Source organism: Cupressus sempervirens, chromosome 7, assembly GCF_028749045.1.
Source record: "Cupressus sempervirens isolate cs-2001-9-10 chromosome 7, ASM2874904v1, whole genome shotgun sequence".
Lineage (NCBI taxonomy): Eukaryota > Viridiplantae > Streptophyta > Pinopsida > Cupressales > Cupressaceae > Cupressus > Cupressus sempervirens.
In genome coordinates, this window is record NC_143124.1 from 785,405,045 (window position 1) to 785,426,088 (window position 21,044).

The 21,044-nt window shown below is 36.9% G+C and overlaps 1 protein-coding gene across 2 annotated transcripts in view; it reads right to left on the reverse strand.

Moving 5' to 3' along the window:
• Positions 1-21,044, reverse strand: part of LOC149549695 (vacuolar ATPase subunit F family protein) — a 56,371-nt gene that overhangs the window by 18,755 nt on the left and 16,572 nt on the right. For both annotated transcript variants that reach the window (XM_089792977.1, XM_089792978.1), the window contains exon 3: positions 16,193-16,274. In XM_089792977.1, coding sequence (XP_089649103.1) covers positions 16,193-16,274 — 82 coding nt within the window. The remainder of the gene's footprint in view (positions 1-16,192; positions 16,275-21,044) is intronic.

Here is a 21,044-nt window from a genome sequence, read left to right on the forward strand (position 1 = left end):
TGCTGAGGTAACTTGACTCGCTGACTCGGACGACTCGCGGCGAGTCTCATTACTATGGTATTAATAATATATTTATATTGTGGATATATCAATCATGGCTTGTGACACAGTATCAATTGCCAATATTTTGCAGAGAAGATGAGCAGTACTCTTTGTGGATGGGTTGATGGAACCATTAAGGGATTGGGTTAAAGCTTTCAACCCATCAAATTTGCAAGAGACAATTCAAAGGGTAAGAGAAACGGAAGCTTCTACTTCAAAGAGTAAATTTCAGTCAAGGATTTCAAACCACAAAAAGGAAAAGGACAAAAAACATTCCCATAAAGATTTGGATCAAACTAAGAAATTGCAGCCCAAATTTGATGATGATCAACTTAATGAGATTAGGAAGAAAAAATTGTGTTTTCAGTGAAGAGAACCTTGGGACCAAACTCAAAAATGTGTTGATAAGGCCAAAACAACACGAAAACTTAACAGCCCCTGAATCAAGTTCAGCAAATTCTGGACAGCAAACTAAATCAGACACCAGTAAGGAAGATACTTCATCAGAGGAGTCTGATCAGGAACAAGGAAGGAATAGCATTGTGGCAAATTAACCAGTTTGCAAAAAAGAGGATCTTTCAGAGTTAGAGGTGTGTTGTGAGGGCAGCGATAGTCACTCTTACTAACATAAGAGAGCTGGAGGTGTGTTGTGCGGGCAGCAAATAGTTACTATTACCGAAACAGGTGCAACACAGAATTTCATTGTGTTGTTGTGGCAAGAAGAGGTTTAAGGACAGAAGAATGTAAAGGTTTTGAAGTCATGGTTGTTGATGGTTTCACTCTTGCCCTAGGAAAATACCAAATTTATGCATTCAATTAGGTGAGTACGAGGTGAGAAATGAATTCTGTGGTTAGCATTGGTGACACAAATGCAATGCTTGGGATTCGCGGGTTATGTTCACTTGGTGAGTTCAAGATAACTTACAAACTATGGAAATGAAATTTGAGGCTGATACAAGAAAAAATCTTCTTAAAAGGCATGACATATGGTGTTCCAAAGGCAGTATCCTTCAAAAGAATGGAAAAATTGATGAGACATGATCAATTAGTGGGCAGCTAAATGCATTATCATGCCTATCAGCCTGATGCTAAGGTGTTGCTGGATAAGTAAAGTAAGATGTTTAGAGACATTCCACATGGAGTTCAACCAGAAAAGAGTATTGAGCACATAAAGAGAACTTGAGGAAGGAGATAAATCAGTCATAACTAACCCTTATAGGCACTCCAAAAGACACAGATATGAAATTGAAAAGGCAATAAAGGAGCTGGTAGAAATGGGACATATAAGGTCAAGTAAGAGCCCTTTTGTCTCTTCAATAGTTTTGGTCAAAAAGGAGGATGAGCATTGATTATAGGGAATTAAATAAGGAAAAAAGTTAGAAACAGATACCTAATATTAGCAAGTAATTGGTCAATTCTTTGATTGATATTAACAGAGATCAAATGATCAATATATACAAATGAATAAACTATGTTTCCTTAGGAAACGATCATCGAGAATAGAACCATTCTATTCTAGCTAACAAATAACTAACAGCAACTAAAAGCTAACTAAATATTAGAGAAAGAATCCAATATTTACAGTAGTTTACAAGAGATAACCATTAAATAGAAATGGAAACTATCTATTATCGTAATGCCCTCCCTTAATGGTTAATTTATCCATTAAACCAAGCTATCCTTTGAATTTGACAAACTTATCTGGACCAATAGGCTTGGTGAGAACATCTACAATTTGATCCGTTGTAGGAACATACTAAAAGTTTATTGTCACGTCTTCAACCAATTGCTTTATGTAGTGACAGTGAACATCCACATGCTTGGTTTTTTCATGGAAGACTCGATTTCGTGCAAACTTGATAATGTTATTGTTCTTAACAAAAAAAGTGGTTGGTCCTATTGGTGACATCTGCATATCCCCAAGCATCTAACAAAGACAAACAGCTTCATAACCTGCCTTAATTGTCCATCTCTATTCAGCCTCTGTAGAGGAGAGAGAAATTTCTTGTTGCTTCTTACTGTTCCATGTGACGGTACCAAATCCCAAATAGAACACATATCCAAAAGTTGACTTTTTATCGTCAACAGAACCTGCCCAATCTAAATCGGTGAACCTCCAGAGTTTAGAATTAGAACTCTAAGAGTAAGAAGTCCATAATCTATAGTACCCATCACATGACGAAGCATGCGCTTAGATGTCATCCAATGATAAGCCTTGGGAGCTGTCATAAAGCGTGAGATGTAGCTGACTACAAAGTTGATATCAAGTCTAGTAGTAGAGAGGTAGATGAGGTTGCCTACTAGTTGCCTCTATGTAGTGTCATCAACTGGAGGAGAATCAAACTTGGTTGATAACTTCAAACCTTTCTTCATGGGTGTAGATACAAGCTTGCAATCCTGCATACGAAACTTGTTTAACAAAGCCTTGACATATGTGGACTAAGAAATGAATATACCAAAAGACTGTTGCCAAACGTCAACACCTATGAAATAATGCATGAGCCCACGATTAGTCATATCAAAAGACTGTCATAAACATCTATTTGATTCCCTGAATCAAAAATGTCGAACTGCTAGTGATGATCAAAATCCACATAAATAACCAGAAGGATGATGTCACTATCAGTAGTCTTGATGTACAAATTTGGGTCTAAAGAACTCCTTTGGAAGCCTTGATCACTAAGGTACTTATCAATTTTCATATACCATGCCCTAGGGCCTGCTTCAAACCATAGAGAGCTTTCACCAACCTAAGAATCTGGCATTCTTTACCAGCAACCTCTAAAATAATCGAAAGATTATCTTGTGTATTGAATAAAAATTGAATACATTTACAAGGAACTTGAAGCTCATATATACATGACAAAAAAACAAAAATAGAAACTTCTAAAATACAACAAAATACAAAATTGAGCGTTAATATTAGAAACATTCTAATACCCTCCCATAACGCTCAATCTGTCAATAACACCAATAGCTTCCCTTAATTTTACAAATTTATTAGAACCGAGAGACTTGGTGAAAATATCAGCAAATTGTTGTACGGTGGGAACATACAACAACTGAATAGATTTGTCTTCAACCAGCTGACCAATGTAGTGACAATGTGTTTCAACATGCTTGGTTTGTTCATGGAAGACCAGATTCTTTGCGAATTTGAGTACTCCCTAATTATCACAAAATATAGGAGTCGTTTCTGATTGAGGAACAGGCATATCTACAAGCATCCACCGAAGCCAAACAGCCTCACAAGCTGCCTTAACTGCTCCCCGATACTCTGCTTCAGTTGAAGATAAGGCCACCACCAGTTGCTTCTTACTAGTCCATGTCACAACAGCAGATCCTAAATTAAACACATATCCAGTGATAGACTTAAGATCATCAACAAAGTCGGCCCAATCTAAATCTGTGTCACACATAGTGTAGAATCAGACTTCTGAGTGTATAGAAGACCATAATCAAGAGTACCACTAACATAGTGCAAGACACGCTTTGCAGCTGTCCAATGATCAATCTTGGGTGCTGTCATAAAGCGGGAGAAATAGCTTATAGCAAAACTAATGTCAAGTCTGGTGGCAGTAAGAAACATGAGACTACCCACTAGTTGGCTAAACAAGGATTCATCTACAGCAAGTGAATCAGACTGAGCTGATAATTTGAGCTCGAGTTCCATAGAAGTGAGAGCAAGTTTGCAATCCTGCATTTTGAACCTATCTAGAAGACTTCTAGCATACTTGGACTGAGAAAGAAAGATACTGTGTTTAGTCTGCCAAACCTCAATTTCAAGACAATAGTGCAAGAGTCCCAAATCTGTCATATCAAAAACGCTGCACAAATCCTGTTTGATCTCAATGATCGAATGTGTTGAACTTCCAGTGATGATCAAATCATCCACATAAACAACTATAAACAAGACATCATCACTTGCATGTTTGATAGATAAATTTGAATCTGATGGACTCCTCTGAAAACCATGATCAGTTAGATATTTATCAATTTTCATGTACCAAGCCCGAGGAGCTTGTTTCAAACTATAGAGAGCTTTGACAAGTTTACAGATTGTGTTCCTGACAAGCAACCTTAAAGGCAGAAGGTTGCATCATGTAGATCTTGACCTATAAGTCACCATTCAAAAAGGCACTCTTAACATCCATCTGATGAACTTTCCAACCAAACTGAGCTGCTAATGCAAGAACAAGTTGTATGGTACTCGTTTTAGCTGTGGGAGCGAAGGTCTCCTCATAGTCAATACCTTCCCTTTGTGAGAACCCTCGAGCAACAAGACGAGCCTTATACTTGTCTAAAGTAACATCAGCTTTGTATCTGACCTTGTATACTCATTTGCAGCTAATGAGCTTCTTCCCTGCGGGAAGATCAGCAAGAACTCGAGTTTGATTTTTCTGAATACTCTAAAATTCAGCTTCCATAGCCTGTTCCCATTCAGGGATACCTTGAGCCTCTGAATAAGTCTGGGGCTCATAAACACTATGAATATTAGCCATAAGAGCAAAATTAACTATTTGTTTGCTCTTATTTCGAGAAACTCTACCTTCAATGAGCTCATCATCCCTAAGATCACTAATGGTTTTAACCCGCCATTTGGGTCGGAGAGTAGGAGAGCCAATCTCTGGAGGAGCTGGAGGAGCTGGAGGAGATTCAGAAGCAGCAACTGGAAGAGGGTCATTCTCAAGAGCTTCAACAGTATTAGGTGGTCCAATGTAAGTAGTGGTTGTAGCGTCCCTCTCATCAGATGGTGCTAAAGGAAGAGGAATACTATGAGATTGTTCTACAGAATACTACTCAAAGAAGGCAAAAAAGGTCCTCGAGTTTCATCAAAAACATCACAGCTAAAGATGAGATGATCAATGTCGACATCCATCAATCTGTAGGCCTTATGGTTGTCAGTGTACCCTATCATCATGAGTCTCTAAATCTTGGAATCTAATTGGAATGTTTAGCATCAAGAATCCAGACATAGGCAAGAGAGCCAAAAATCTTCAGGTGGCTGATCTTGGGCTTACAACTAGACCACAATTCTTCAGGAGTTTTGTTCTTGACAGCGTGAGTAGGGGAATGATTCAGAAGGTAAACAGCAGTAAACACTGATTCTACCCAATACTTGTTAGGAACACTCCTGTGTTGTAACATATAACGAGCCATCTCAATAATCATATGATTGCAATGCTCAACAACACTGTTTTGCTGAGGAGTGTAAGGTGTGGTGAATTGGCACTTGATGCCATGTTCAGCACAAAAACTGGAGAATGCATGAGAACAAAATCCTCCCCCCAATTATCTGTTCTAAGAGAAATGATACTGCAGCCAGACTTGTTTTCAACCAACAACTTAAAATTCTGAAATGAACTAAGTGCATCTAATTTTTGTTTAAGAAAGTACACCCACATTTTTCTACTAAAATCATCAACAATAAGCAAAAAATATTTGCAACCAGTAACTGAAGATGTATTCATAGGGCCACAAATATCAGCATGAATTAATTGAAGTGCCTAAGATGCACGCCAAGAATCTCCATCTTTGAAGGGAGTCCAATGTTGTTTGCCAGCTTGACAAGCATCACATACTCTAAGATGTTGCATCTGAATCGGAGGTAGCCCAAAAACAAGTTCCTCCCGGGATAGCTGAGAGAGATACTGGGTATTGAGATGTCCATATCTCTGATGCCACAAAGTGCTGAGAGATAAATCACAAGCTGCCATAGCTATTTCAAGAGAATCGCCAATGTCAGTAAGCCGATATAGGCCATGATCCTCTAGACCAGTAGCAACAGTAAGACAAGTCTCTCGATCAATAATGGAACATTTTTGAGAACTGAATACCACATCCAACTGTGGAGAATTTCTCATGATCTAACTCACAGAGAGCAGATTGAGAGCCATACCAGGAATGTAGCATACATTGAGAAAGATGAGTTGACACCCATCAGATTGTATCTGAACATTTCCTCTACCAACAATTTTGAACTCTTCTCCACCAAACACAACTGAATCATTGTAGAGAGAGAAATCTGTAAACCAATCACGCTAATGAGAAAAATGACGAGACACACCAGAATTGATATACCAAGTAGACGACCGAGCTAAATCAGAAGGACTTTTAGCCATAAACGCATAGAAAGAAGATTCCTTGTGCTCAGAATGTTCATAATGTTCAGCTACATTTGCCTGTGGATTTGACCTTCCCAGCTTCTTTTGTTCGAAAGCAAGTTGGTGACGGCAGTCTTTCTTCATGTGACCATACTTGTGATAGTAATGACACTGAACACTTTTCTGCTGACAACTACCTAAGAGTTGATGCGAACTGCCCTATGGTGATGATGGAGAAGATTGGAATTTTGTTGCAAAGGCTTGTTCCAACGAGGATGAGGAAGTACGATTACTAAATTGCTACTTCCAAGGATCCTACTGTAGGAGTTTGGTGCACAGCTCCGAGAATTTCATATCAACATTAGTTGAGGTAATGTTGAGAGTCTCTATGAAATGCTCATAAGACGTAGGTAGACTTTTCAGTGTAATAACTACCATATCTTCTTCCTCCATCTTTTGATCGATGGCATCAAGCTAATCACGAATGTCCTTAATCTTTATGAGATGTTCTTGTAAGGACATACATTCATCCATCATAATGGAAAACAACTGGTTCTTGAGAAAGAACACATGACTTTTGTCGAATGTTTCATGCAGCTCCTTCAAATATTTCCAAATGTCTGCAGCCGACTTGCCAGAGGGAATCTGAGGTAACTGATCATTTGTGATAGAGAGCTTGAGAAGCATAACAACTTCTCGATTCCGATCATCAAACTTATCCTGATCAGCTGGAACTGAAGGAAGTGACTGTGCCTAGCACAAGCACATCCAGGCGACGGTACTCAAAGATGGTTAGCATTCGCCGCTTCCAAGTGTTGTAATTGCTGCCATTAAATCACTGACTGTTTTCCAGCATCAAGTTGGTCAAAGATGCAATTTGCACAGATTTCAAGGCAAATTTCAAACTAACCTAGAAAGATCCAACACGTACCCAAAAGAGTAAACAAAAAACCCAAAAAGAGACTGAAGTCAGAATTCAAATCTACTGGCTAGAAAATCGAGGCACAGAAAACGAAGTAGCCAAAAAAATTCTGACAGAGACCCAGATAGGATCTCGAGAAACCCACCATGAATATGTTATTCAAAAAAAATTTAAACTCCAAAAATTAGGGTTTTGAAGCCAAAAACGGCTCTGGTGAAGAAAACACTACGAACAAGAGCCCCAGAAAGGATGCAGAGAAATTTCGAAGGTCGAGCTACTTTCAATTGTCCTGTGAGAAGACACCAGGTCGCATCGAATCAAGTGGGATTGAAATGCAAACACCAGGGCGTGGGTCGAAATGCAAACTGCAAGTGGCCAAGTTTGAACTCGTGCAGCTTCTTAATGATGCCAAATGATAATCGAGATGCCACAGAGGACTACAAGTTGCGGATGAGTATGCTCTGTGCAAACACCAAGTCAAGTAAAGCCTAGACGCGGGCTTTAGACTTGGTTCTACATGAGACAGGTCGCGTGTGAAGCCTCACCAACAGGGGATGACGCTATGGAGCCAAAAAGCACACGAACTCACGAACACATGAAGAACAGAACAAAAGACAAACAGATCCAAAAAAAATATTGCACAGATAATTTCTGAAAAGAAATTATAATATTTTTTCGGGAGAGTTAAAACGGCTCTGATACCATAAAATAATCAAAAGATTATCTTGTGCATTGAATAAAAATTGAATACATTTACAAGGAGCTTGAAGCTCATATATACATGATGAAAAAACAGAAATGGAAACTTCTAAAATACAACAAAATACAAAATTGAGCGTTAATATTAGAAACATTCTAATAAACTTGACACCAAGAAGTTGCATCATGTAGACCTCTTCTTCTAGGTCACCATTCAAGAAAGCACTCTTGACATCCATCTGATGGACCTTCCAGCCAAATTGTGTTGCCATGGCTAGGATGCTCATCTTTGTTGTAGGAGCAAAAGTCTCCTTGTAATTGATACCTTGACACTGAAGAAAGCCCTTTGCAAGTAAACGAGCTTTTTACTTATCCAAAGTAACATCAGATTTGTATTTTATTTTGTAGACCCATTTCCAGCTAATGGTTTTCTTCCCTAGTGGAAGATCGGAAAGGACCCAAGTGTGATTCTTCAACAAGCTCTGGAGTTCAAATTTCATGGCATGTTCCCACTCTAAAATTCCTTTAGCCTTGGAGTATGTCTGAGGTTCAAACACACTATGAATGTTGGCCATGAGAGAAAAACTAACTGTCTTTGTAGGTTTGCTCTTTTTCCGAGCAGTTCTCCCATCAATGAGCTCATCCTCTAGAAGATTACCAAGTGTCTTAGCCCACCACTTGGGCTGGAGAGAAGGACCAACATTAGTATCAGGAAACGCTCTATGATCAAGTTCCTCATTAGAAGAATCTCGATCAAAATTAGGTGAAGCATATACAAATTGAGGTGATCCAACAGGAGAAGCCGGAAGTGTCTCCACAGGAATCACCAGTATAACTGGAGTCTTTCGAGCCCTCCCATTAGGTGGACCTAATGGAAGTCGAGCTCCAAGATCATGAGCCTTCATAGGCTTAAGGGTTGGATTAGGAACAAGAGAAACAAGCATGAATGGTCCTTGTTGCTCATCAAAGACTACATCATGACTGTACAAGAGACAAGATGTCTCAAAGTCAATTAAGTGGTAGGCTTTATAAAGACCATTGTATCCAGCAAGCATGAGTTCCTAACTCTTGGCATCCAACTTGGTGTGTGATGCATCAGGGATCCAAACATAGGCAAGAGAGCCAAAAACCTTCAGGTGACTGATTTTGGGCTTGCAACCTAACCATGCCTCTTCCAGAGTCTTACCTTTGACTGCCACAGTGGGTGATCTATTCAAAAGGTTAATTGCAGTGTTAACTACTTTGGCACAAAACTTCTTCGGAACCTGTGTGAGGTCGAGCATACATTTGAGCCATCTCAGTGATTGTTCTATTCTGACATTCAACTACATTGTTTTGTTGTGCTATGTGGGTGCGGTTAACTAGCGCTTGATTCCATGAATATCTTGGAAGCTAGAGAATTCATTAGAACAAATTCTCCATATAATATGATCGAAGAGCAAAATAGATTTCCCAAACTTTTTTTCAACTAGAGGATTAAAATTCAAAAATATAGTAAATGCTTATGATTTCTTTTTAAGAAAATGGACATACATTTTTCTACTGAAATCATCAACAAACGACAGAAAATACCTGTACACAAGAATAGAAGAAATAGCCATAGTGCCATAGATATCGGCATGAACAAGTTGAAGTACCTAAGAAGCCTGCCATGAATGCCACTTTTGAAGTGTGTGATGTTGATTCCCATCCTAGCATGCATCACAAACTCCAAGTTGTAGAGTCTGAATCTCTAGCAATTCAAGAACATGCTCTTCCTGAGCAAGCTCAGAGAGTTAATGGACATTTACGTGCCCATACGGTAGATGCCAAAGTGAATTGACAGAAGACCGTCAAGCAAAAATAGCTAGGTTCCAAGAATCACCAAAATTAGCAAGTCTAAAAAGCTCCCTATCCGTGATGGTGCATTGATGTGAACTGAAGGCGACATCCAATTGTGGAGATTGTTGTAGCAACTGATAGACTGAGAGTAGATTTAGTTTGATCCTGGATCGTAGTACACATTGAAGAAATTAAGTTTCCTCGCAGCAAACTGAATCCAAATGTTGCCTTTACCCACAAAAGTGTACTCTTCTCCTCCACCACAAATAATTGAATCTGAAAAAGGATAGTGGTTAGTGAACCAAAAGTGTAGACTTAGTTCTATCCCTGGAACGTATTAAACATCGAAAAAACTAAGATTCCTCCCAGCAGACTGAATCTGAATGTTGCCTTTACCGACAACAGTGTACTCTTCCCCTCCAAAAATTACTGAATCTAAAAAAGGACAGTAGTTAGTGAACCAGTCTCTACAGTGAACTAAATGACGAGAGGCACTTGAATCAATCTCCAGGTAGACGACTTCACATGATTTGCGTGTCTTTTAGCCATTAAGGCATAAAAAGGAGATTTTGTCTCCTCAGTGTGCTATGCACTGTTCTCTTTGGCCTGCAAACCAAATTGCTTAGAAAAGGTAGCTAAGCATTTTGACATTCAACTTTCATGTGACCATAATTGTGGCAGTAGTTGCATTGGATGTTCTTTTTCTTGCAACGTTCTAATGTTGGAGCAAAGGACTTTTGCTAAGAAGACTGTTGTGAATGAGGCTTGCCCTTATTCTTCTGAAAGGATTTAGCAACAAAGGATTTCTCTGTGGAGGTGGAGCTGGAATTGCTACAAAATTGTTGTTTTCGCTAATCTTGCTAAAGTAAAGCTAAGCATTACTATCACAATGTCCTTTGCCTCCATTTTGCATCCAATGGCAAGCAACTGATCACAGATTTCCTAAATCTTATTCAAGTGTTCCTGGAGCCATTTCCACTCATCTATGACAATAGAAAATAGAATGTTCTTGAGAAAGAAATTCTTTCTTTTGTCTAAGGTCTCATGAAGTTTCTTGAGATGCTCCCATATCTCGGCAGGCTATCTTGTTGGATGGAATCTAAGGGAGTTGATCATCAAAAATGGATAATTTAAGAAGCATCATCACCTCTCGATTATTCTGATCATATGTATCCTGATCAATACCAGCTATGGTTGGACGCAATATAACACCTAGAACACTCTGATCACCATTTCGATATTCAAAGATTGTTAGCATCTGTTGCTTCCAAGTGCCAAAATTCTGCCCATTGAATTTTTTATTTCCATTGAGCAAAATATTTGACAATGATGTCATTACGCATTTTTTGTGAAAAAACATGAATTTGTGAAGGCACATACTTCGAGGCAAAATGTTGAAAGACCCAGAAAAAAGCAAGGGGTGCCTAAAAGAAATATGTTGTGGGATTCTAGATCCATTGGCTAAAGAATCGACAAACCCAAAAAAACAGACAACAAACTGGTTAAGCGCTCAAAAAACCCACCAAGAATCTAGAATTAGTTTTTCAAATGACAAAGTACCTGAGAGTTTCAAAAGAAATCTTAGGTCGTTTTTTATAAATCTCCAAAAAATTACAGGTTGTAAAAAATCGTAGATTATTTGACTAGAAGCTCAAAACTAAAAAAGAATGGTTGTGTATCCAGGAAAACATAACCCTGGCTGCTGTGTGAGCAAAACTAAACGGTGAAAACCGTGCCTACAAGATTCAACAAACCATAGGTCATTTTTCACAAAGTTGCAAGTTGTTTGTGCAGCTAAAGGAAAAGATTGGGCTGCAGGAAAGGAGCCACGATTTTGCAAAGTCATGCGACCAACCAAAGACGAAAATCACATCCAAAAAGTAGTGCCAAAATTCGCAACCAAGGGCACAGGAAATCACTGCCAAAACTCACAACCAAAGACCAAAAAACTAGCGCCAGAGGAGGAAACCAAAAATTGGCCCTAAACCATGGTCAAGCTTAGCAAATGCTGAAAGATTCAATTTTTCCTGCCCACGAATTGTTCAAAAGAAATCATTTCAAAAAATTTAAGCAAATAATTTCCAAAGAGAAATTATAATTTGTTCAAAAGAATTTAAGCTAGCTCTGATGCCATAGTACGCAAGTAATTGGTACATTCTTTGATTGATAGTAACAGAGATCAAGTGATCAATATATACGAATGAATAAATGATGATTCCTTAGGAAACGATCGTCAAGAATAGAAACATTCTATTCTAGCTAAAAGATAACTATTAACTAAAAGCTAACTAAATATTAGAAAGATTATAATATTTATAGTAGATTACAATAGATAACTATTAAATATAAATAAAAACTATCTATTATTGTAGTATCCAATACCCCGTATCGATAAATTGATTGATGAGCTACATGGTGCTTGCTATTTTTCGAATAGAGATTTGAGATTGGGTTACCGTTAGATTAGGGTTCGAGAGGAGGATGTTGAGAAGACTGCTTTTAGAAACCATTTCAGTTATTTTGAGTTTTTAGATATGCCATTTAAGTTGACTAACATTCCACCTACTTTTCAGTCTTGTATGAACTGAGTATTTACTATTTAAGTAGCTAGGTAAGTTTGTCCTTATATTTTTGGATGACATTTTGATATATAGTAAAGATGAGCACTTTGTAAGAGGGAGAATTTGTGTGCTAAAGAATCTAAATGCAAATTTGGGTTTACGGAATTGTTATATCTTGGCCATATAATCTGCTTTAAAGAAATTAGTGTGACCTTAAAGAAAATGGAGGCAATCATTGATTGGCCTCCTACAAATTTGTCACAGCAGGTTTTTGTGGATTATGTGGATTTTATAAGTTTGTAAAAGGATTCTCACAGATTGCTGCCCCATTGACTGATTTGACCAAAAAGTGTCCCTTTGCATGGTCTGAAAATGCACAGAAATGTCTTGATCAGTTTAAGTATTTAATGAGCATAAGTCTTGTATTGGCAAGTCCTGATTTTTCTAAATCTTGAGCTTAAGTGGCATGTATACGGTGAAGGAATAAGTGTTGTCCTAATGCAAAACAAAAACCCTATTGCCTATGAAAGTGAGAAGTTGAGAGTAGCAGAAAAGAGTTATTCAGCTCATGATACAGAAATGTTGGTAATAATGCATGCTTTAGTTAAATTTAAGCCTTATCTTGTGGGAGGAAAATTCATAGTAAAAACTTATCATAATAGTCTCAAATATTTTCTGAATCAGCAGGATTTGAGTGAAAGACAACAAAAATGGGTGAGCAAGCTGCAAGATTACGATTTTAACATAGTTTATGTCAATTCAAAAAGGAATGTAGTGGTTGATGCATTGTCTAGGAGACCACATTTATGCTTTTTAGTTGAGATTACAACAGATTGGAAGGAAAATATAACAGCTGCATATGCAAAAGATTTGAGGGCTTCTGGCATTTTGGAGTGTGCGACACATCATAAGATTTCAAAACTTGTATCATTTCATATCTTTACTATAGCTAAAGAAAATGCATTTGATAGTTTTGTAATCCAACTTAGCAAACTTCTACTTTGGCACATGATCATGTCTCGCGGTCAAAACCTCAAACAAGCTTAACAGAGGGATTTTGTTTGTCTAACCCTCATGTAGGGTTTCTCAACGAGCAATGAAAAAGGAAAGGTGATAATATGGAAATAACATTTAAACTAAGTTGTTGATTTGGGTTCGGGGACGGATTTGGGTTCGAGTTCAGGTTCGTGGATTCGGGCAAAATAAAATTTTCCCATTAGGGTTTGTAAGTGTGTGTGTGTGTGTGTGTGTGCGCATTATGTGCAAAATTGCAAAACTAAGTCATTTCACAATATGAATATATGTCGCTTGATCATCAATCAATGCCAAATGTCAAAGCTAAACATTAAATACTGGCCCATTAATCTATCTTCATGATTGTGACGAAAATCATATATTGAATTACAAAATTGCAAAACATAGACTAGCTCATCAAATAATGAAGTTTGAAACATAATGATAAATGACAAGTGCTTTGTAGTTTATCAATGATCATAGTATCACATGCCCTTCAATGGTCAAATGGCTTATCAAAAAATGAGGGAACAATGGCTTCATCCACGGCTGAAACTATTTCTAGATACTCATCATTGGAACCCAAATTGGATCCACTAGTCCCAAATGCTGCAATATCATCTTCCTCCTCAACATGAGAGTTTAGATGACTGAAATATTTTTTGTTAGATGACTGAAATGTTTTTTGTTAGGTTTCTTTTAAGGTTGCATAAAAAAAACACTCTTTAAAGTTGTTTTATTTCACATTTTGGCTGTGGATTTTCCCGGGTTCACTCTAGCACGGACCAAGATGAACCCACAGTCCAAATTCCGGACCCTACCAGGACCTGAATCTGGGCGGCAAGGTACAAACCCGGTAACACAGCATGTAAACCAAGCTTTGGAGAGTAGAGATACATCATACATGAATCAAACAATTCCATAAAACATACATGTAATGTAAAGAGCCCTGCTGGCTCTAACTCCAACTATGCAAAGATTTTTTTAGTTTTTGAATGTTTTGCAATTTTTTTTGTGTTTTTGAGCTATATGATTTTTTTGGTTTTTGAAAATATAAACAATTCCAATGCTTGACATTAAAAAATATCTATGCAAGCTTTGCACAAGAATTAGTCTATTTGCAATTTATGAAAATGAGATATTTACAATGATAAAGACATGCATTGAAAAACTAATTAATTTGCAAATAGTTAGAAACCTGGAACTGATTGCAGCAACCCACTATAATGAGCAAGATTGGCATAGGTACTGAAACTCCAATGCGGTCACCTTCTAAGAAAAACAGTGCCTCCTAAATACAAATGCAGCCCTTGAAAGAGAGATTGCAGCCCAAGGAAAACGCTGCCAGGTTACGTCGAAATTGGTCTTTTTTCTCTGCAAATATTATTGACATTAAACACTGGAAATTCACACTCAGCCTCCACCATTAACCACAAATTCAACTACTGAGTATGGACACTGTAATTGAACAATTCATCAGCATCAAACACTGATTCACAGTGCTCTATATCCTGCAAGAATTGCCACGGCCTTCAGATCAAACAACTACAAACCCTTACCAGAATTCATCTTCAGCAAAAACCAAAAGTCATGCGATTTGGTCTTAGTGCTGCCTTTTACTAAAATCGATCTCCACACGACGGCTAGTGTCTTCCTCATCACACTTTTCACTTAAAATATAACTTGTTTTTCACTTGGGCATGCTTTTAAATTTCAATAATCATACAACTTAATTCCCTCTAGGCAACATATTGCACTTTTAATAAAACATACAACTTAGGTTCATAATGTATTTAATTAAGTATAACTTAATTAAATAACCTCAATAATGACCAATAGTCATAATAGCCCATAAATCACCAAGTGACCCACTCAAATGCAGAAAGTACACTGATCAAAAATAGCCCCCAAGTACCATGCCAAAAATGGAAACTAGCCCATACTTATTACAAATAGTAAGTCAGTCACCAAAGAACCTCAAATCAAGTCGTTAGCTCACAAGGGTCGAAATGATGAGCTAACACTACCATGCCCCTAACACCTACTAAAAAGGGGGCATCACATGTAATAACATGCAAATAGGAATAATAAAACTGTCACAAAAATTGGCCTTAGAAACCTCATTCAGCAAAAAGAAAGAAAAACCAACACTGAAAGAAGCTTCAACATATTCTTCAGCAACACAAACTCAGTTACAATAAATTAAAGTATTTGCTCCTCTTAGCAGCATCAAAGATTCATGGAGAGATTCTAGTAGCATAACCCCTACAAATATAATCTATAACCTTGTTCGACATGCTAAGCACCCAATATATAAGAATGCCTAAAAAACAAAATAAACTTGAAAGCTTTTACATCTATGCATTTATTTGCATGGGCATGTTAAAGCACCCAAATCGTGCATAAAATCTATTTTAGAATTTTTCTCATCTTTATAAAAGGCGCACCTTGGTTTTCTCCTTGTTCATTTCTCTTTCCCATTTTCAACCTCTTTCTACATTGGCCACAGTTTACATGTTATAATTGTCATAGTTGCATTCAGCAGCTTACATAAGATGAAATTAAAAGTTCTAGTGACACATAGTGCCACACCAAGTGAGATGTCCCAATATGTGGGTACAATAATAAAATTAATGCATTATTCTAGGATTAGTAAGAGTATGGATAATATCATAATACTAATAGCTGCCACAGGTTAGATTTTTGAGTAATGAGAAGCGATGGTATTTGGTACAGCTTGCCCCAACTCCAATCTCAACATCAAAAGAAAATGCTTTCCAAATTTCAAGCCTATTTTAATCAGCTACTCTCTTTTTCTTCTTGTTGTCATCAAGATTACGTTAATTCTTGCATTTCTTCTACTGCCACACTGGATCAAGAGAATTTCAAGCCTTTAATTGATACATTATCAGGTATCAAAGCAAGGCACATAGACCCAATTCAAACATAAAATAGTGCAACATGGAATGGTCTAAGAAAACACAATCTCTGTAAAATTAAATCACTTCTTACACAGAATAGTTTCATACTTGAATCAACTATTAAGTAATTTGTCTTTCTCCGAAGATCTACATTGCCCACTCCAGCCAATAAAAACCCAGTTACTGTATCCTGCAGTAGAAATGGACTTACATGTTAGCTGGCTAAAAGAAATGCCCCAAAAAGATATTATCTATCAAACAAATTTCCATAATCACTACAGCAGAATCTCTGAAGAACCTATGAAGCTAGCATAAGGAGTTACTAATAGTTAGCAGAATTCACCTTTACATATTAAAAGCCCAAATCACTGCAAAGGCACATTGATAGCAGGATCTCATAATATGCGGTTTCTCTTTGCATTTTCAGATTTTCCTCAAATTTAAAAAAAGATCACGAAACATTCACTTTAGGTCCCTCTTTACAGATAGAAAGATTTCATTCTGGAGTGAAATCAATAACCATTGGAGCATTAGCTGAAAGTTAATACAACATTTAATTAATAACCTCATTGAGAGATTTAAAATTAATGTTTGTTCTCTCTAATAAACATAAATTTGATTGAAGGGTTAAAAGTGATAACTGTTTTTTATAGTTACAGTGTCACAAAGTGTTATCAGCTACAGGTATCTTTGTTGTCAGTAGATTTCGGGGGGAAGGATGAATCAAGCAAACAAGAGACATATTTATTCATAGTTCAAAATATCATTATCGGTAACTTATTGCTGAGGGCAAAAAAAGGATATTGGAAAATATCGGAGATAAGTCGGAAACTTCTTGGGAAAATATCAAGAACTTAAAATATATTTTTCCAGTCAAAAATATGTTTTTCCAATCCTGATGGATCCTTCTTTCTCTCCAAATCTGGTTTTCCGATCAAAAAATGTATTATCCCCTTTTTTGGGCCATCGGACAATAAGTTTGATATTTATAGCAATAAAATAGAGAAATAGCACCAATATTTTACCAAGCTCTCTGCGATATTTAGAACCTTTTCTGCAATGTATTATCCGAGATAAGTTGATGTTACTTCCCAGGAGCCAAAAAATATCAAAATAAGTAGATTTATCAAAGATATATCTAATATATTTGAACTATGATTTCTATTTTGACCCCAGGAAAGTTCGTGGTAGAAAATCATTTTCTAACCTTATCTTATTAGTCAATATGATGGCCACAATATAAGATTATTCACCTTCTAGACTCTTCCTGGAATATGTGAGAACGGAGCCTATTCATACAGATGGGGGAATTTGGACACACTAGTTAACTAGATGTGAGATGGTGGAAGCACCTATTTAAATGACAGAGGCCAAGAACTATATTAGAGTGCACAAAGTCGGGAAGATGAAATAACAGAACATTTAGATATTGCAATGAGAACTGTTGCATGCAAAGTCTTACTGTTGAAATAGCTCTATACAAGATCTGAGAGCTCAAATGATAGTTACCAGGATGAAGACTGGCATTAGAATGGGGGCAGGGACAGGCACTGGTATACCATATTTTTTTCCAAAGTTGACAACAGAAAAATAAACAATAATATTTACATAACACGTTACATTTGGAGAGTGATGGTTGTAGAGTGGATATGCACCTTTTTTAAATTGTAAAATATTTAAATGCTTAAATTGTTTAAAATATTGACATTTTGAAGAATTGAAACAGCCAACAAAAACAAATATCGATTCTTACATTGAAGCCTCCTAATGTTTGAAACCTCCCAATGTACTCCTAAAACAGTGTCCAAATTACTTGACCCAAACACATAGAAATCACCTGTCAATGTGTACTCTCCCATCTGTATGTTCAGTTGTTGCACAACTCAGTTGCAACTTAATGAAAAGCCATCTGCAACAATAACAATAAATCCCGGGAATCCTTAGCCTGTAGTTCACGCTTGCTCATCAGTCCTTTATCTGTAACTGTCCACTAAACATACCATTCTGTCCTTTAAGGACACCTCTCAGTCAGAAAGGACAGCTACGAGGTACCCCAAATAAGGTGGCAATGCAAGAAGTCTCTCTGGGCACAGTATCTTCTAACTGAATTTGTTGAGGTTGAACCTCTTGTGCAACATCCTCGTCAATGTTGTCTTCCTGCTCATTATGTTCCTCATCATCCAAATGAACTTCTATCAAATGCACCTTGCCTTTTCCAAGACGGCATTGACCAGGTTTCTGTGATTCTTTGCAAGCAAAACATAATTTTCCCCTTGATTCATTTCGTGTCTCTTGCTAAATTTTGGAAGGTATGTTTCTTTGCTGATTGAGACTCGTGTTCTTTTGCTGATTTGAACTTCTCTATCATATTTTCAAGGACTGACCTTTGTGGCTGGTAGGAAGGTGTGACTTCTAAGTCCATCACTAACCCAATAGCATCATTTAATAAACTAGGCCTGAGACCCTTAATCTAACCCATTTAATTTGTCACTTAAACCTTCAACAAAGAACATTGTAACTCTTTTTTGGGGCATATCAGGGACCATCATGGAAATCTTTAAAATTCAATTATGTAAGACTCCAAAAAGTCCTACTTGCTTAAGTTGTGCTTGTTCCCTGAAATAGACCTCTGTGCCTTCTCGGTCAAAGCAAGTGACCAGCCTCTTGACAAACTCTTCATAAGAAAGAATCATGGCATGATCTTGGGAGACAAGTCTGTAATGCCACCAATCATATGGTACACCTTCCAAGAGCATAGTAGCAAACTGAATTGCTTTTTCCTCTGTGGGCTTGAATAGGCATCTATGCTTGCATTGAAATCTTTTTCTATAGTAACCAGCTCTTCCCTCCTCGTGTGTCAACTCAACTTTAGTCAAGATTGAAGGGTATGTAGGTCTTGGACCTCTGGTGTTATAATTTTCAGGCCTATTTTGGCTTGAATTGCTTCCCTCTGCACCATTGATTTGTTCATATTCTGTGACATTTGAAGGAGCATTTGTATTATTTTCTCCTATTATTTTGCCATTTGTTCTTGTGTTGTGAATTTTGTTACTGGATTTGCATATAAGCATCCAAATCTGGCATCTTCTTTGCTTTGTGTTTACTTGTAGACTGTGACTCTTGTGAATCTCTCCCCCCCCCACTAAAAGCTCATTGATCCCTTTAGCCCAGCTACATTCACAAAGTTTACACAGCAGATTGGCAGGACTGCCTAGTCTGAGACAAATGTAAAGGACCAACACAATTATTCATTCACAATTGTACCTACTTACAGAGCACATATCATGGAACACTGCAGGTTTCTGTCTCTACAGTAGTAAAGAGACAACATACTTTGTTGAATACTGATGATTAGTTTCATCATTGTACATATGGTTTTCTCACAAACATTGCAAGGTTCATAAGGGCAGCCTCAGAGCATGCAGGTACAGAGATGTTTTACAAGGTGTCCACAAACATGATAGAATGCAGGAGTGAAATGATGTGATCTGCTGTTATTGACGCACTAAAAATCTCACATGCAAGTGATATTGTTGCCTGGGCAGAGCTCCTCTTTTACTGAAATGGTTGAAATAGGAGTGTTGGCACCTTGGGAATGCGTTACAATCAGCCTCTTTGACCGCGTGATTTTTTGAATGCTGTTATCTCCTCGATGCTCGGCAATGAATGTTGATGTAGATGCAACATAAAAATGAGAAGTGGCAATAATTTTATTTCTTTCTGAGTAGAATTATTGGTAGATTTAGTCACTGGGAGGCATCTTATCCTACCTCAGTGCTCCTATGCTGAGGTTTTTGTCTCACAAGGAAGCTCAACTTTGGCAAGCAATGGTGAACTGTAAACTCAGAACATTACCAGATATCAATAGCTTAGAATGTACCTTGATTGCCCCTTAAATTCTCACTGGCATTTAAATTTCCATGGAGCCAAGCAGATTGAATTCAGATTTATTTTGCATTGACCAGGAAGAGCATTATATATTATTTTCAAACGATAATATTAATATATGATCATTAATAAGGTATCATTTTATTATTAGTTCCTGCCAAAGGCAGGGGGCAGGATACTAATGCTTTCATTCAATTCATTTCTTCAATAAAACTGAACAATGATATAGTAGAATTAAACAATCTAATATAGTTTCTACTATTTTTTATTTTGTATGATTATATAAATTTTAATTTTCTACAATTCTATTAGACAATAGTAATTTTGCTAGGGAGTAAATTTAATTTTCATCACCAGAAAAATACAGATTTTTCAAAGCCTTATCCTTTCTGCAGTCCTGTCAGAATTTTTCAGCACCAATCCTATCAGAATTCGTCAGCAGGAAGAAGATAATTGTGCAGTGGATCAACTGTGTCCTCAAATAAAATAGATTGCATGTGTTCGATTGCAGTGAAAAGATAACTCCCAAAAGACGGAGTATACAATGAACCTATGTCTAAAGGAATGGACAAATATGCATTTTTAAAACACTGAACAAATAAAGTTGGATTATATCAAAGTAATGAACAAAACATTTTTAAACCGCCCAAAAATTCAAAGCTAACATCTCACAGAGCAGCCGACATTAATGAGATATATATTATCATAATAACTACTTACTAAAAGTACAATTTTTACTTTTGGGAGCGACAGTTCTAATGTATAATTTAAGTATTTTATTTTTTATCGACATGTTAATTGTAAATATGAATTTAATAATTTATATTATTGCATTTAATTAAAAAACTTAAATTTTATTAGTTACAAATTAAAACTATTAAGGTTGTATGACAATAACAGAATATCATCATTCATTAACAATCAAACAACAACTACTTTATATTTGGTTCATATTATAAATGATAATCAATTATCCTGGTTTTATAGCTAGTAATTGGTGTCTGTGTGTGTGAGAGAGAGAGAGAGATTCACATTCACTAGAAAATGGCTTAATCTCATTTCACTACTTTCC